Source organism: Danio rerio, chromosome 3 (assembly GCF_049306965.1).
Source record: "Danio rerio strain Tuebingen ecotype United States chromosome 3, GRCz12tu, whole genome shotgun sequence".
NCBI lineage: Eukaryota > Metazoa > Chordata > Actinopteri > Cypriniformes > Danionidae > Danio > Danio rerio.
In genome coordinates this window covers 64,660,115-64,678,630 of record NC_133178.1, presented here as the reverse complement: position 1 = coordinate 64,678,630, position 18,516 = coordinate 64,660,115, and the positions used below count along the sequence as shown (strand labels likewise).

Sequence of the window (18,516 nt, the reverse complement as noted above, 5' to 3'; positions counted from 1 at the left end):
TGTCACTGCTTTGGAGCACACTATTTATATAGATCTCGTTAAAACTAACATACTGGTAATAACATCTAAAATAATAATAATAATTCCTTACATTTTCTGGGCACTCAAAGCGGTTTACACATAAGGGGAATCTCCTCATCCACTACCAGTGTGCTGCATCCACCTGGATGACGCGATGGCAGCCATATTGCGCCAGATCGCACAACAATCGAGAGGAGAATAAGTGATGAAGCCAATTATGACATGGGGATGGTCAGGAGGCCATGATGGACAGAGGCCAGTGGGCAGATTTGACCAGGATGCCAGGGTAAAAACCCCTACTCTTTTTCGAAGGACATCCTGGGATTTTTAACAACCACAGAGAGTCGGGACCTCAGGTTAACATCTCATCCGAAAGACGACGATCGCTGAGCAGTATAGAGTCCCCATCACTATACTGGGGCATTAAGACCCATACGGACTGCTGGTTGGTTGCCCATTCAGCCCTGCTTAGCTTCAGTGGGTGACCATTTAGGAGTTGCAGAGAGCTAGCAGCCAGCTAAACAGATTTTATTTCACCTGTAAGTCCACAGCTAAGGTGAGAAGATTGTGGATGCATCTTTATTTTGGCGTGAATTATCCTTTTAAGCAAGCCTACTCTATTTGAATTCATATTTAGCCCCTTTATTCATCAGGGGTCGCCACAGCGGAATGAACCTCCAACTTATCCAGCATACGTTTTACAGCGGATGCCCTTCCAGCTGCAACGCAGTACTGGAAAACACCCATACACACATTCACACACACTCACTCATACACTATGGCCAATTTAGATTATTCAATTCACCTATGGTGCATGTGTTTGGACTGCCGGAGGAAACCCGCGCCAACACGGGGAGAACATGCAAACTCCACACAGAAGTGCCCACTGACCCAGCCAGGACTTGAACTAGTGACCCTCTTGCTGTGAGACGACAGTGCTAACCACTCAGCCACCTTGTTGCCTCTAGTTAAATTATTTTACAATATTTAAAAAGTTCGATCCACAAAAAGCAACTCAATGTTAATATAAAAAGCAGCTTTATTTATGAAAACATTGTAAAAAATAAGACTTTGACAAGAGACATTCAAAATGTCAGTATGGTGCCCCCACTTTCACCAGTAAAGCACAGTCGGTCAGCGTTTCTGTCAGTCTGCACTGCAAAACATGCTTTTCTCAGAGTTTTACTCTTAATTTTAATCCAAATATCACAAAGTTCTTAAATCAAGAAGCATTTTCTATACAAGCAACAAACTGTGTCTTGTTTTAAGCAATAATATGTCCAAATTAAGTGGGGTTTTCCTTTAAACAAGCTAAATAATCTGCCTATGGGGTAAAATAATCAGGTTTTTCCTTTTGACGTAAGATTATTGGCAGATTATTTAGCTTGTTTAAAGGAAAAACTCACTTAATTTTGACATATTATCGCTTAAATCAAGACTATTTGGTTATTAGAAAGTGACTAAAATCCAACGTCGAGCCAACATCCTAAACCAACGTCATATTGACGTCAAATACTGACATTTATTCGTCAGGAATGGCAACCAAAATCCAACGTCTAATAGACGTCAGTAGTGGTAACGTCCACACAATGTAAAGCTCTAACGTCATAAGATGTTGATATTTGGATAGTTTTAGGTTTGGACGTTTGACATTGACATCTGCCTGACGTTGGGTTCTGATAAATCTGCCAATGGAGTAAAATAATCAGGTTTTTCCTTTTGACGTAAGATTATTGGCAGATTATTTAGCTTGTTCAAAAGAAAAAACTCACTTCATTTTGACATATTATCGCTTAAATCAAGACTATTTGTTTTGCATGTCTAGAAAATGTACCTGAATTTCAGAATTTTTAGATATTTGGACTAGAAACAAGCCTAAAATCTAAGTAAGAAAAGCATTGCTTGCAGTGTGACAGCAGGTTATAGTTCAGTGCTTTCCTGCTGTCCAGCAGACAGACAGCACAGCACAACGCAACACAATACAATACAACAACACCATACAATAGAACACAATACAATTAAACACAACACAATACCAGGCAGGTACACAACGTCATAAGACGTTAATATTAGGTTAGATTTAAGTCATGATGTCAGGTGACCAATATTCAATGTCTAGCAATCATCTAAGGACAACGATATTTTGATGTCCAATTATGACGTCATATGACGTTGATGTTTGGTTGATTTTAGGTTATTAGAAAGTGACTAAAATCCAGCGTCGAGCCAACATCTTAAACCAACGTCATATTGACGTCAAATACTGACATTTATTCGTCAGGTATGGCAACCAAAATCCAACGTCTAATAGACGTCAATAGTGGTAACGTCCACACAATGTAAAGCTCTAACGTCATAAGATGCTGATATTTGGTTGATTTCAGGTTGGACGTTTGACATTGACGTCAGCCTGATGTTGGGTTCTGATGACATCATGTTGACATCCTGTATCTGCTGGGACAATACAAAACTGCACAACACCATACCCCAGCAGGCACACAACGTCATTAGACGTTAATTTTAGGTTAGATTTAGGTTGTGACGTCAGGTGACCAAAATTCAAAGTCTAGCCAGCGTCTAAGGACAATGTTATTTTGGCGTCCAGTATCAATGTCATATGACGTTGATATTTGGTTGATTTTAGGTTGTGTTGGAAAGTTGGAAAGCCAACGTATTAATGCCATGTTGACATCAAACACTGACATTTATATGTCAGGTATGACAAAATACAATGTCTGATAGTCGCCGTAGTGGTAACGTCCACACAACGTCAGGCTGTAACATCATTAGACATTAATATTTGGTTGATTTTAGGTTGGACATTAACGTCGGGTTCCAAACAAAATGCAACATTCCCACAACATTGGAGTACAACGTCAATCTGATGTCAAGTTGATATCCTGTATCTACTGGGACAACACAATATAATACAATACAATACAACACAAAAACAACACAACTCTCTCTTCAGGCGTCGCTCTGCTTCAACAGGACTTTGTCCCTTGTCACATAAAAGACACTTTTCTGAATTGTAAAAAAAAAAACATTAATAATCATAAGTCAAAATGGCAGGAAAAGCCCAAAATGAACGCATAGAGCAGGGATCTCCAACATTATTTCATAAGAGAGTTACTTATGAACACCTAAAAGTAGCAGAGAGCTACTCAAGTTACTGTTACTCAGTCTTTCAAATATACCATCCACGTAAATATATTGTCACCCTTAACAGTACACATGAAATCAAAACCAACCATGTTGATTTCGTTAGCTCACATCGCTGGATTTGTGGTGAACAATTCATTTGATTATGTTCACCTGTGTCTTGTTTAGTTTATTCTCATTATGGAAAAGAAATGTTTGCCTTTGTAAAATAAATGAAAAATCAAAAAATGCACTTCCTGTTTGTTTTCAGTTACATTCAGTTAACTTCAGTTAAAGGTCTGTCTGAGTGTCTGAGTGGGTGTGGCTAACATAATTAACCACGCCCCTCCAGCTGTCAGTTTTGACAACAAACAGAAATGGTGAGCAGGAGGAGTTTGTTAGGTTGTAATAACTCTCCTCGAACCTTTTACCCCATCTTTCTGAATGAAATGCCTATTTTACTACTACTACTACTACTTGATTTATCCACGCCCACTGTTTTCTCATTTAATATTCTGTTTCTCAAGGAACTGAAAAAAAAGAAATCTGTTAATGATCAGTTCCCGTATTTTGTGTCGTCTGTTGTTTTATGGTTGTGAATTGCATTATGGGATGTTGATCACAGCTCTGTTGACTTTTGATGTTGAATATTACACTGTACAGTTTAACATTGTTGACATTTTAGTCGTTTGAAATAATATAAAGCAGGTCAGATAACAGAAAATGTGCTGCCAGTTTATTATCAGGTTTTTGTAGCATGAAATACAACACCAACCCAGACAATTTATCACTTTAAACTATTAAAATTGCTCATAAAAGTCACTTTTATCACCTTTTCAAGGTTAAAAGTTGCTGGAAGAAAGAATAAGATGGCATAATGCAATTCAAAAGCAGAAATAAATGGGGAAAATACATAAAAACACGAATCACAAAATTTGGAAAATTGCTAATTTACAGATATATTTAATATAACTAGGCTACTATTAGCCTACTATTAAGTTGGAGACCCCTGACATATAGGATCTATCAGTAAACACTGAAGTATGCTGGTTTGTACAGAGAGAAATGCTCATCTTTTATCCAAATACAACTTTCCTTTAGTGCAGGGGTGTCAAACTCAGTTCCTGGAGGGCCGCAGCCCTGCACAGTTTAGTTCCAACCCTGCTTTGACACCCTTACCTGTAGGTTTCAAACAAGCCTGAAGGACTCAATTAGTTTAATCAAGTGTGTTTAATTAGGGTTGGAACTAAACTGTGCAGGACTGTGGCCCTCCAGTAACTGAGTTTGACATCCCTGCTTTAGTCTGTAATCATTTCGACTTTTTTTTCCTCACCTCAAACCTTCCGAGTCCACTTACACTTCATCATTCAATCCCCCAAAGTCCCATCGTTCATTTATCCTCACGTTTCACTTACGATTAGTTTACAGATATAAACCGTGTTTTCTCGTAGACGCCAAAAGCAATAACAATAATAATATATTGATCCTCTGCACTGTATAATAATAAAGTCACGTAGAGCAGCCAAAAAATAAAAAAAACAAGAAAAATAAAGAATATTCAGGAGAGAGAGAGAGTTTAACCACACTAAATGTGAAGATGGGATGGTCTTCTGAAAGCTTGCTTTGTCCTGTTTTTGTGCGGGTCGGTGCTCAGACACAGCCGGTTTCAAAGAGTTTGAGCAGCTCTTTGCAGTCCGGGTCGATGAGGTCTGCTGGCTTTTCACCGTTTTCATTTTCTGCCTCCACACTGGCACCCAGAGACAGCAGATATCTGGAGGAGAAAAGCAGGGTTTGCATTTTAAGACACAGCAAACTGTGAAAACAATATATATTGTGACCACCGTTACAGAAATGGCGCCCGAACAGGTACTTGAACCCTGGACCCTCAGATAAAGATGCTGGCTTCCACACAAATGCTTCATGTTGTCCCAACACAAATCGATTAAGTTAATTATTTTTATTTTATTATTATTTTTTTTTACAAATTTATGTGGATTGAACAGAAAACAATTAAGTTGTCCACCTAAAAACCTTAAGAATTGTGTTTGTTCAACTCAAATTAAATAAGTGGTTTGAACAAGCAGCAAAAGTCATTTTTTAATAAATCATTTTAAATAATGTGAAGTAAATGTAATTCTTTTCAGACACTTTATTGATGTAAAAGGCAATTTATTATTAATAGTAATTTATTTTTTCCAATTTTTAGAATATAGTGGGTTTTCAGCACTGTCAATATGCTATTTCAAAAGTCATGACTACAAATGCTTTTATGTTACTTTAACCTATTTTAATATGTAAATCAGGTTCCAACTACATTTAAGCTATGCAAAGTTTAACTTAATATTTTTAGTTAATTTGGTTAATATAAGCTGATAAATAAATGATGAAATAAATTATATAAAAATGAAGGCTACAATAGTTTTTTTTACAGTGTGGACAACAAAATGTATCATTCAAATATTAAGTAATAATCAATTTTCGTGAATACATTTAGTAAATTTCCCACTGTAAATATACCAAACAATTTTTTTATTAGCTTAGACCTTCTTTTGTTAAACTTTAAAGCTGATTTTCTCAGTATTTAAACCCTCAGGTTCCAGATTTTCAAACAGTTGTTTCTCAGTTAAATGAAGGCATATTAATGCAGATTTTAAGTAAATTCTCAATTCGCAGAAATGAAAAATTATGACTTTTTTTTTTCTTTTGCCAAAATTGACGCAAATGGATGCAATAGAAGAAACTTTTTTTGGTTTTCTGGAGAACATTAATGACCTTTTCCCACTAAAATCAACCATTTGTGGAATGAAAACTTTTTTTTAATATTCAAACTGATTGGATGGACCTATTTTTTTGTAGTGTATTTTACCACTATTGTCTTCTAAACACGTGTACAGCTGCATTGGTCATTGGTTCATTGACTATGTTCACCTGTGTCTTGTTTATTATGTTGTCAACTAATACATGCCCTCAGGTTTTCAGTTCCTTATCCATTATTGATTTCTTTTATGCTTAGCTGTTATTTGTCTATCTTTTACTTTATTTTACTTTATCTCTTTATTTTTTATTGACATTATACTTTTATCAGTATAGATAGATCACAAAAATTTTAATAGTATCAACTTAGGAACCTTTTCCCACTATAAAAAAATCTTTTGTGGAATGAAAAGTAAACTAAACTTTTAAAAGTCCTTTTTGGAACATTAAGTAATTAATCAATCAAGTTGAACTGTTTTATATGCATTGAAAGGACTTAAGTTCATCTTTGTAGTGTAATTTTACAACTATTGTCTCGGAAATGCGTACAGCCGCAGTGCTCATTGGTTCATTGATTATGTTCACCTGTGTCTTGTTTAGTTTCTTGTCAGCTTAGTATATGCCTTCAGGTTTATCAGTTCCATATCCATTATTGATTTTGCTGCTTATGCTTAGCTGTTATGTTTTCTCTACCATTAAGTTTATTTATCCTTATTTTGTTAATATTTACTTCATTTGTACAGATAATTGGTAAAAGGTAAATAGTTTGATCCACTTCTCCCAATTGTCTTCTTTTGCCTGCTCCACTGTAACAGTATATATTTTCTTCTGGTTATCATTTTTTTAAGTTGCCATTTATATAAAGTATACCAATTTATGCAATAGTGAACGTTGATGTTTAGTTCTGTATTACTTATTAATTGTTTTTGTATGCCAGTCAAAAATATCAAAATAAAAAAAACATTTTAGCGCTTTTGAACTCTTAATTTCGACTTACTATTTCTAAAAACAAGACCATTTTTATTGCTTGTCTAGAAAATGCATCCTGATTTTAAGTATTTTGCATGAGTGCGAGTGAACAAACATGCACTTACTTTGCGATCTCGGGGTATCCGTCGCTGCAGGCCATATGCAGTGGTGTCCAGCCGTTTTCGTCTCTCTGATGAACATCGGCGCCGTATTTTATCAGGAGCTTCACACACTCCAGGCTTCCCGAGAGCACGGCTTCATGAAGCGCTGCCATTCCTAAGAAAAAAAGCCAATGCTTATTAGGGTGTACTGCTCAGTTTTCAACAACACAATCTCACGACAATTCGTAACTTTTTGATTTAGTGGCTAATTCGTATGAATTCGTACGATCTAATACGTACAATTTAGTACGATTTGCTCATCCCCCAATGACGGTTGGGTTTAGGGGTGGGGTTAGGTGCCACACCTCCTTTTTAAAATCGTACATTTTCATATGACTGAACTTGTACGAATTCGTACGAATTAGCCACTAAACTGGCAAGACGTAAAATACTTACGTTTTCTCGTGAGATCAGGCTGGCTTTCAAATAGTAAACTTTTCCAGAAAACACACTAAACCTTAAACACATGCCGTATAAGCATTGATTATTTTTTAATATGTCTATTTACAAAGTTAAAGGGATTGTTTAACTAAAAATGAAAATGTGAGTAATTTATTCACCAAATAAGTAGGACTTTTATTCTGCAGGAGAACATTTAAGAAGATTTTAAGCTGAATCTGTGGTTCTTAGGGATTCATATAATGGTTGCATGCCTTTTTATATTAAAAATAAACACTATAAACAAGTCTAAATCAATGCATGTGGCTCCTAATGACACATTGAGGTCTTGTGAAGTGAAACGATCGCTGTGTGTAAGAAACTGAACATTTACAATATCATTAGCTTTAATCCATCGGTCAAACAGATGCGTGAATGTTGTCCGATTGTAGTCCGTTTGTTGATTAATATCATCAACAAATCATCAACAATATCATCAACAAACTGTGTCACCTGTCCAATCACTAGCCCTTGTGTTTTTGTCGTTAACAAACAGACTACAATCGGACTACATTCTGACATGTGGCAATATCTGTTAGACCAGGCTGTGGATTAAAGCTAATAATAATGTAAATAATGTTCAATTTCTTACACTGAGTGATGGTTTTGCTTCTTAAGACATCATAGTGTATCATCCTGAGCCATGGCTACTGATTTGGACTTTATTCTTTGTGTTTATTCCTAATCTTAATCACTAAAAAACACTCATTAAAACTCAAAATCCAATTTAATGTTCTACTGAAGACAAACATTCATCATCTTGGATGACTGCGGATGAGTAAATTACTCACAGTTTCATTTTTAGGTGAACTATCCCTTTAAGTGGGTGATCATGCACCACTAAATAAAATAATCCCAAAGCAAACTCGTTTTGTCCTTTCCAAGAAACTTAAGACATTAATGTTAAGGTGAACTGCTCATTTGCTGTATACAATTGTAGAAATACTTCACTTAAATGTTTCCGCCATTGCTCCATAGGCAATCGTTTACAGAGAATGATTTAATCCAATCACTTGGATATTGGATATTGGTTATTTAACCAAAAATTATAAAAGTCGAAGGAAAACTGTTAAAAATGCAAAGAATATATTAGGAATGAACTTCTGAAGTGCGTTTTTAACAACAAAAATGTTCAAACATGGTCAAAAATGTCTGGTTCACATGCTGAAATGACTAAAAACCCTATATTCTGCTTGGTGATTGCATTTTCAGGCCTTCAGTGTGCAAAATGAATGGTCCAAATATATACAAAGCTATCTGTTTTCTTGGATGAAAATTACTGTTAACAGTTAACAGCAATCATTTCTTTGGCAAACATTTGACTTATTGTACATTTTCATTACTGTTTTATCAGTGTTATCAACTTTGGAATAGACAAAAAATCTTGGAGAAAGATTTCTGAAAAATAAAAATGTGTATCTACAAAACAATAACGAAAACAACAAAAATAATTGTTTTTGTTTAAATTTTGATTTAGATTATGCAAATTGATTGGCTAAATACTGGTTATATATGAAACCAACTTTTGAACATCCATTGTTTATTTCCATTTAGAAAAGTTCTGCAAATGTCCTATATGCTGATTATATTTCATTCATCATAATTATTGTGCCACTCTTCAAAACTGTGATAATGTGCCTTAAAGTTACCCCAAATGTCCAATTTATGATTATGACTTGCATGCTATAAATTTGCATATATATGTATACACAGTTGAAGTCAGAATTATTAGCCCCGCCGGTTTATTTTTCCCCCCAATTTCTGTTTAACAGAGAGATTTTTTCAGCACATTTCTAAACATAATAGTTTTAATAACTCATTTTTAATAACTGAATTATTTTATCTTTGCCATGATGACAGTAAATAATATTAGACTAGATATAAGACACTTCTATACAGCTTAAAGTGACATTTAAAGGCTTAACTAGGTTAATAAGGTTAACTAGGCAGGTTAGGGTAATTTGGCAAGATATAACAGTTGTTTGTTTTGTAGACTATTGAAAAAAAATGCTTAAAGGGGCTAATAATTTTCTCTCTAAAAAGGATTAAAAAAAAGCTTTTATTTTAGCTGCAATAAAACAAATAAGACTTTCTCCAGATTAAAAAAATATTATCAGACATACTGTGAAAATTTCCTTGTTCTGTTAAGCATCATTTGGGAAATATTTAAAAAAGAAAAAAATCAAATATATAATTTCACGTACGTTCAACAACAAAAAAGGCAGTCTTAACCATAATTACTTAAGTTTCTTATAATATCTAAATATCTAAAAATTCTTGAATCAAGAAACATTTTTAAGACAAGCAAAACGTGTTGTCGTGTTTTAAGAAAAAAGTCAAAATTAAGCGGAAAAAATTAAGTTTTTCCATAAAACAAGTTAAATAATCTGTCAGTGTGCACCCTATTGTTATTGTCATTGATAATTTAGCTTGTTTTAAGAAAAAACCCATTTAATTTTGGCATATAATTCTTAAAACAAGACCTTTTTTTGGGGAGGGGGGAATTTTTCTGTTAAAAATAACAAAATGGGTGGGTGGCAGGAGATGGGGCTAAAATATGGGAGACTCCCAGGAAAAACGGGAGTGTTGGCAGGTATGCATTAACCATTGAATAAAAGCATGAAAAGCATTTATTGCAGTGTAACCTTTGACCCTAACCTGATTTCACTTAGTAGGACACATTCCTGGATCAACATCTATGTTGATCATCCCAATCAGATTTAATCAGAATTAAGGGATATGTTTACCATTTATGTTAAGATTAGACTTATGGTTAGGTTTATGCCATACCTGCCAACACTCCTGTTTTTCCCGGGAGCATTTCAGAAACCATTTCCACTCAGATTTTTGTACTTTTTTTTACTTGTCCAAACTACTTAATAAAAATGAGCTGAAACAACACAATTATTGAGATTTCATTGGGACAACTAATTTTTTTATGTTCAATAAACATAAATTTGTCAAAAGTGTTAAGCTAACTTTATCGATTTGTGTTGGGACAACGTGAATGAATTGTGTGGAACCCTGCACTTTTTACAGTGTCCCGCCACCCTCCCGTTTTGTTATTTCTCTGGGAAATCTCCCCTTATGTTCACCCCAACCCTGATTCTCAGGTTTTTGGTACAGTCTGTAACATCCCCGGTTAGCCAACTTTGGTGTAGTATGCAATCGCAGCGGCCGCTTGAAACCAAGTCCATAGTACGGTTACTAACACTACAGTACAGTAACTAACCTGGTTCTCAGCTGTGTTCTTCAAACACACCGCCGCCACTACAATGTCCCCAACCTCCCAGTATCTGGAGTTTCAGAGACAAATGTTGGCAGGTTTGGTTTATGCACTTCTACGTGATTGTTAACCATTATTCCCTCTTGATTTTGGGAATAATGTACAGTTTTGGTTGGGTTTATGGGGGTATGGAATAGGTATGGATTACACCTACAACAAAAATGATGTTCCAAGATCAACATAGATGTTAATCCAGGATCGCATCGTACTTGGCAAAGTCATGACGTGCAACCCTTGAACACAAGCAGGCCTACCAGAACTGAAGATGTTACCCAAATACTAAAAATATATCTTCAAAAACCAAACAGTAACCTTACCAGAATGGAAGATGGTATCCAGACGCACTTTCCTGGCCCTCATAAACCTCCCGATCTGCTCCAGTTCACTGTGCCGGACTAAATCCTGGAAAACCACATCGTTTGTGAAGCGCACGGCCCGGGCGGGTTTGAGGGTCACAGAAGGAGTAATTTGTACTGCAGTCCGGGGTGAGCTGCTCGGGCGGGATGTTTTGCTACAGACGGAGGTGTATGTGGGCTTGTAGGCAGGAGTGTAGGCTGGCGGTGTGTAGTATTTTCTAGTGTGCAATGTAGTAGGGCTATACTTTGAGGAGCTGTAGTAACTAGGCGAGTACGAGCTGCTGGAGTAGTGTGACGGTGTGTATTGTGTGCTGCTGGTGTAATGCGGGCGTGTGTACTGCGACACCGGGTACTGGTAGCTGTACTTCATTCCTGCAGACGCCACGGTTTTGCCTCCCCCTTTCAAGAGGAGGACAAAAAAAGAGCGGGAAAAAGAAATTACAATCCTTTTTGGAGGGTTCTAAGATCTTGGACTTTCACTTCAGATTCACAATGTCCTGAAAAAGTTTCAGAATCACAATCCACGAAATAATCACTGTTCCAAGTGGGGACGTGTTTGATTTTGTCCTGAGGTGAGTTGATTTGCTTGTGTGGTCTTCTGGCTGTACGTCTGAAAGCGGGTCTCCTATATACACTCTGTAGGGTTATTTTTGGGATGTCAGCCCCCTGTATCGAGTGACTGCGGTGTTACTCCTCCTGCTGTACTTTAACATGCACGTCAAGCTTGGACTCCACCTTCCTGTAAACATCTATGAATGTCCTCTTGCTGGGTCTCTATTGAAAAAAACACAGTGTTTACCTCACAAATGAGCCAATGGTTTGACTGAACACAGCGACAGCTGAAGGGAATGAGCGTTTTATGACTGGAGCTTCACTAGAGACGTGTGGTCTTTTTATAATATTTCAGTGTGCTACGAATCATGTTGATCAGCAGGTTTTGGATGTCCACACAGCTTAGGCTTGACGTTGCAGAACACTTGGCATATATCAGAGACGCTTTGGTTGTTTTCATGGTCATTACAGGAGAATTCCTTTACAACAAATGAACAGTCAAAAAAATGTTAGTTTAAATATTAAAGGAATGAGTTGAGTTTACTTTATAAAGGGAGAAAACCTGTTGCTTTTAAAGCGATTAGTCGACTTTACTTTATAAAGTGAGTAAACCTGTTGCTTTTAAAGCGATTAGTCGACTTTACTTTATTAAAGTGAGTAAACCTGTTGCTTTTAAAGCGATTAGTCGACTTTACGTTATAAAAGGGAGTAAATCTGTTGCTTTTAAAGCGATTAGTCGACTTTACTTTATAAAGTAAATAAATCTGTTGATTTTAAAGCGATTAGTCGACTTTATAAAAATGAGTAAACCTGTTGCTTTTAAAGCGATTAGTTGACTTTACTTTATAAAAGGGAGTAAACCTGTTGCTTTTAAAGCGATTAGTTGACTTTACTTTATAAAAGTGAGTAAATCTTTTGCTTTTAAAGCGATTAGTCGACTTTACGTTATAAAAGGGAGTAAATCTGTTGCTTTTAAAGCGATTAGTCGACTTACGTTATAAAAGGGAGTAAATCTGTTGCTTTTAAAGGGATTAGTCGACTTTACTTTATTAAAGTGAGCAAACCTGTTGCTTTTAAAGCGATTAGTCGACTTTACTTTATAAAAGTGAGTAAATCTGTTGCTTTTAAAGTGATTAGTTGACTTTACTTTATAAAGTGAGTAAACCTGTTGCTTTTAAAGCGATTAGTTGACTTTACTTTATAAAAGTGAGTAAACCTGTTGCTTTTAAAGCGATGAGTTGACTTTACTTTATAAACGTGAGTAAACCTGTTGCTTTTAAAGCGATTAGTCGACTTTACTTTATAAAAGTGAGTAAACCTGTTGCTTTTAAAGCGATTAGTTGACTTTACTTTATAAAGTGAGTAAACTTGTTGCTTTCAAAGCGATTAGTCGACTTTACTTTATAAAAGTGAGTAAAACTGTTGCTTTTAAAGCGATTAGTCGACTTTACTTTATAAAAGTGAGTAAAACTTGATTTTAAAGCGATTAGTTGACTTTACTTTATAAAGTGAGTAAACCTGTTGCTTTTAAAGCGATTAGTCGACTTTATAAACGTTAGTAAATTTGTTGCTTTTAAAGCGATTAGTTGACTTTACTTTATAAAAGTGAGTAAATTTGCTGTTTTTAAAGCGATTAGTTGACTTTACTTTATAAACGTGAGTAAATTTGTTGCTTTTAAAGCGATTAGTTGACTTTACTTTATAAACGTGAGTAAATTTGTTGCTTTTAAAGCGATTAGTTGACTTTACTTTATAAACGTGAGTAAATTTGTTGCTTTTAAAGCGATTAGTTGACTTTACTTTATAAACGTGAGTAAACCTGTTGCTTTTAAAGCGATTAGTCGACTTTACTTTATAAACGTGAGTAAACCTGTTGCTTTTAAAGCGATTAGTCGACTTTACTTTATAAAAGTGAGTAAAACTGTTGCTTTTAAAGCGATTAGTCGACTTTACTTTATAAAAGTGAGTAAATTTGCTGTTTTTAAAGCGATTAGTCGACTTTACTTTATAAACGTGAGTAAATTTGTTGCTTTTAAAGCGATTAGTTGACTTTACTTTATAAACGTGAGTAAATTTGTTGCTTTTAAGCAGGTCGCACACCAGAAGCGCCGCTCGGCGCCGCGACACGGCGCGTACATGACAGTTTAAGGTATCACACACCAGACGCGCACATTCGAATGATATTTAACATGAAAATAATCAGATGGCGCTCTGTGGCGCGGCTGAAAAATGAACTGCGTCCTGAGCCGTCGCCGGGCGCCGCCGACAGCCGCCGACTTGCGGCGCCGGTGTGTGTATCCTGATAGAAACCTATGTTTAGAATTCTAAAATGCATGGCGCGGCGTGGCGCGGCGTGGCGCTGCGCGGCGCGCCGCCGAGCGGCGCTTCTGGTGTGCGACCTGCTTTAAAGCGATTAGTTGACTTTACTTTATAAACGTGAGTAAATTTGTTGCTTTTAAAGCGATTAGTTGACTTTACTTTATAAACATGAGTAAATTTGTTGCTTTTAAAGCGATTAGTTGACTTTACTTTATAGACGTGAGTAAATTTGTTGCTTTTAAAGCGATTAGTTGACTTTACTTTATAAACATGAGTAAATTTGTTGCTTTTAAAGTGATTAGTTGACTTTACTTTATAAAAGTGAGTAAATTTGCTGTTTTTAAAGCGATTAGTTGACTTTACTTTATAAACATGAGTAAATTTGTTGCTTTTAAAGCGATTAGTTGACTTTACTTTATAAAAGTGAGTAAAACTGTTGCATTTAAAGCGATTAGTTGACTTTATAAAGGTGAGTAAATTGACGTTTAACGTTTAAGTAACGAGTAACGTTTGCTCACCATTTGCTCGCCATTGAAGAAAAACACAAAGCATGGTGTAAGCATGGTGTGATTTATCAAAAAAGCCCACATCAGCTCAAGACTTTCAGCATCTAAAGCCTGAGCCAGTGCTGTCTAGTGTTAGGTCACACGCTGTAAATCAGGCCTGCTAAATTTAACAGTGCCCCCAGTCTTGAACCAACTAGGTCATATGGTGCAGCCTCACAAAAAAATAGCTCTTTTTAATTTCACTTGGATCATTGGATTCTATTTCCATACATCATAATGGGACATATAAATCCTAGACAAGCTGCTTTAGCCACCCTGATAATTATGTAATAATGCTGGTGGAATAAGTTTATAACAACCTATTTTATTGTTAATAGAGAAGGACATGAGAAGGACGTCTTATGTAATGTAATAAAATGAACTACAACAAAGTTAAAGTAAGTAGCAGGAATTACTGTGCAACATCTTAACTTTAAAACAGCACTATATGGTTTACATTTGAATAGTATATGAATGTAATCTGGATATCCTATATTCGCCATATTGCCATCCTAGTACTTATATATAAACTACCTGATAAATGTCTTGCCGTCGTGTCCAGTTGTAAGAGCAATAAATAATAACTTGACTTCTAGTTAATCATTTGGAAAAGTGTCAGAAGGTAGATTTTTTTGATGAATAATGTGTTGAGCTGCATCCCAATCTTCACAAATAATGCAGAAGACCTACTGGAACCCGCATGGGCACAAGATTCTAATAGAAATCAGTCAAGACCCTTACAACCAAGATATGACCCTATTTCATGTATAATATGGGCTCTTTAAAACAGCACTCTTCCAGCAGTCCTAACAATATGAAACACCCAAAATTACATGAAACTCTGAAGCGCTTGCTTGGCCTTATCCATATATTTTTTGCTCGTAAAACACAAGTCGGCCACAACAGGAAATAAAGAAACTGCAACTGCGTTAATTGCGTAAATCTTTTTTAACGCGTTAAATATATCTAATTATTTACATGTGTTAACGTGCTAATTTTGACAGCCCTAATATAAACAGAAATATATTTATACATTTTATTACAAGAATTGCTGTGTGAGAAAACATAAAACTTTGTATGGAAAGCTTCGTCAATGCACCGTAATGCACCGAGATATCGAATTGAACCGAATCGATGGCATGATAATCGCAACCGAACCGTGAGACCAGTGTAAGTTCACACCTCTAGATGTTTATGAAACTGTTTTTCTCTTTCAGACATTATTGTTGCGTTTAGGGGTACATGCAAGCAGCGGGACTCATTTACAACCCCCCCCCCCCCACTACACCGAAGAGGTGTTGGAGTGTTCAAAAACAGTATACTGTCCCTTCATTTTGCCCTCAAATGATGTCTAAAACAATAACTTAATTTGAAAGTTATTTGATTTATAGCAGGGCCTTAAGACGGAATCAATGATGACTAATTTTAACCCCAATTATCTGCACTAAACCCTCCGGGGGTGCATTTCTGACAACCATCATTAGCTAACTAAATTCCGTTGTATTTTAGTAGATTTGGCGTTTCCCAAATCCGTCGTTCCAACAAACGTTTACAAACTGCGTCCCGAACCTCCACAGCTGTAGTTAGAAACATTGTTTCTGGCTGTGTTCTAATCCAAGTTATACCCCCTGTGCCCTATTCATTTAAAACATTCTAACATTTAAACTTGGAATGATTTAAAGAAAAAAGCACTAAGGTCAGCTCTCTTTGGTGTAATTTGCAGTTAAAGTATTTTCACAGTTCAGTTTTAACAATCTTTCTATTGACAACTGCGTTCACTTCGCAGTGCACTTTGAAAACATTTATGCCATTTTGAACACAGCCGCTCTGCGATGGCACCACAAGATGGTGCTCACACCCCGACCAAAGGCTTCTGTTATCACAATGGCTTTACAAGCGAAAGGTCTCCTGTTAAAACCTGGGTGGAAACATGCAGATTTGCTTAGGCGACACTGTGGTGCAGTAGGTGGTGCTGTCGCCTCACAGCAAGAAGGTCGCTGGTTCGAGCCTTAGCTGAGTCAGTTGGCGTTTCTGTGTGCATGTTCTCCCCGCATTTGTGTGGGTTTCCTCCGGGTGCTCCAGTTTCCCCCACAGTCCACAGACGTGGTACAGGTGAATTGGGTGGGCTAAATTGTCCGTAGTGTATGATTGTGAATAAGGATGTATGGATGTTTCCCAGCGATGGGTTGCAGCTAGAAGGGCATTCGCTGTGTAAAACATATGCTGGATAAATTGGCGGTTTATTCGCTGTGGCGATTCCAGATTATCAAAGGGACTAAACCGAAAAGAAAATGAATGAATGAACACCACTGTGGCTCACGACGAAAGCTAAAGTTGACCCATTATTTAAAAACGGAACTTAACAATATAATGTGCACAAAAAATGATGGGGTTCTTCTCTAAAGAAGTTGCTACTCCACCCGTTTAGAGCATCATTATGGATGTTTTACTTTATAAGTAACGTGATTCAGCCTGATCTCACGAGAAAACGTAAGTATTTTACGTTTTGCCAGTTTAGTGGCTAATTCGTACGAATTCGTACGAGTTCAGTCGTACGAAATGGTACGATTTTAAAAAGGAGGCGTGGCACCTAACCCCACCCCTAACCCCAACCGTCATTGGGGGATGAGCAAATCGTACTAAATTGTACGAATTAGATCGTACGAATTCATACGAATTAGCCACTAAATGAAAAAGTTACGAATTGCTGTGATATTGTGTTGGATTCAAATGAGGGATCTGCAACAGAGAATCTATGGGTTTTGGGAAACACTCGTCTACTATAATAGTTCAGCAGCGAGTTATGCTGTTGTTTGGGAAAACAACAGATCTCCTACTCTCACAGCATTAATACAGGTAACGTCTGAAAAAGCGTAACAGCATGTCTGATTGGTGTTTTCTTCTTCTCCACCTTAAAGGACTTGAAAAGGTCAGGCGATGTACGTGCCTGCCCGCACACAGCTGTCATTTGGCCCGAGCCATGGTTTGTGTGTTTCCTCTCTGCGGTGATCCTCAGGTCTGACCCGTGGAGCTGCAGCTGTCCTCCAGGAGCTCCAGAGCTGCTTCCCTCCGGCTCTCAGAGATCTCGCTTTCAGCCTGCTGCATTGCTCAGGAGGTGTTGCACAGCCAAGAGAAACAGCAAGGACTTGATCCACACGCATCTCATCCCGGCTCATATTAGCAACACTGCTGTGACCTGAAGCGGATCCAAAAGGCATGCTGCAATATCAGGGATTGGGACATGTTCATGTCAACACCTTTAAGGATGTAATCAATGATCCTTTAAGACAAAAGTGTCTGCTAAATGATTAAATCTAAGTGTATATACCAAAAAAAATCCACGTTTATGGATTAAATGATTTATTGGACGCAACAGCTGTAGGAGATCGATCCTACAGTGAACTCTACAAGTGTGTCAGAGCTGAAGTCTAGACACACAGATATCACGTAGAAGCAGATAATTGAATTTTCCCATTCAGGAAGGCTGTTTTTATCCTCCGTATCATGTTGCGCAGACTCTTTTAAGGCAGTGTGACAGTTCGGCTACAGGGGAGGGCTCAAATGGATCTGATTGGCTGCAGGGCATTATTGTTTCTGTAAGCATTGCATCACCTCTGGACACATGCCAACATTATGCGAGCTGTCACGTGATCGGGTCCTAAATAAAGCGTGTTATACATAGAGCAACTCTACCCACAATCCTCCACAAAGTGTATATGATACAAAGAAAGCCCACACTACACCACGTGCAGAGTTTCACATTCAAAACAGCTCAGATATCTGACCAGAGATAGACAATTTTCTGTGATTCTGATATACGTGAGTGATGTATATGTTATGTGTATGTTTATGTGTGTGTGTGTGTGTGTATATGTATGTATGTATATATTTACGCACGCACGCACGCGCACACACACACACACACACACACACACACACACACACACACACACACACACACACACACACACAGA

The 18,516-nt window shown here is 36.9% G+C and overlaps 1 protein-coding gene and 1 long non-coding RNA gene across 4 annotated transcripts in view; one reads left to right on the top strand and one right to left on the bottom strand.

The window, feature by feature from the left end:
- LOC141381338 (uncharacterized) overlaps positions 1-18,516 on the top strand; it is a 20,470-nt gene extending 1,954 nt beyond the window's left edge. The window contains exon 2 of the long non-coding RNA XR_012401335.1: positions 17,461-18,516. This is a non-coding gene — a long non-coding RNA (uncharacterized lncRNA). The remainder of the gene's footprint in view (positions 1-17,460) is intronic.
- Positions 1,043-11,726, bottom strand: ppp1r27a (protein phosphatase 1, regulatory subunit 27a). Of its 3 annotated transcripts, none has more exons than XR_012401316.1 (4): positions 11,088-11,726; positions 7,011-7,161; positions 4,431-4,933; positions 1,043-4,302 (listed from the first exon to the last, which is right to left on the bottom strand). XR_012401316.1 is itself a non-coding variant. In XM_002661256.7 (3 exons), exons 1-3 carry the CDS (start codon positions 11,494-11,496, stop codon positions 4,813-4,815), a joined length of 681 nt encoding a protein of 226 aa, XP_002661302.2. In that variant the 5' UTR covers positions 11,497-11,726; the 3' UTR covers positions 1,043-4,812. The 3 variants fall into 3 exon arrangements, 1 of the variants encoding a protein (XP_002661302.2); XR_012401317.1 differs by having other exon boundaries at positions 4,452-4,933; XM_002661256.7 differs by having other exon boundaries at positions 1,043-4,933.

What these genes read in the sequence shown, in the direction of transcription:
- ppp1r27a (XM_002661256.7), bottom strand. Translation starts at nt 11,496, where the DNA reads ATGAAGTACAGCTACCAGTACCCGGTGTCGCAGTACACACGCCCGCAT. An exon ending in GGATACCATCTTCCATTCTG is followed by an intron (nt 7,162 to 11,087) that starts GTAAGGTTACTG and finishes TTTTTTTCTTAG; the next exon opens with GAATGGCAGCGCTTCATGAA. An exon ending in GGATACCCCGAGATCGCAAA is followed by an intron (nt 4,934 to 7,010) that starts GTAAGTGCATGT and finishes TTTCTCCTCCAG; the next exon opens with ATATCTGCTGTCTCTGGGTG.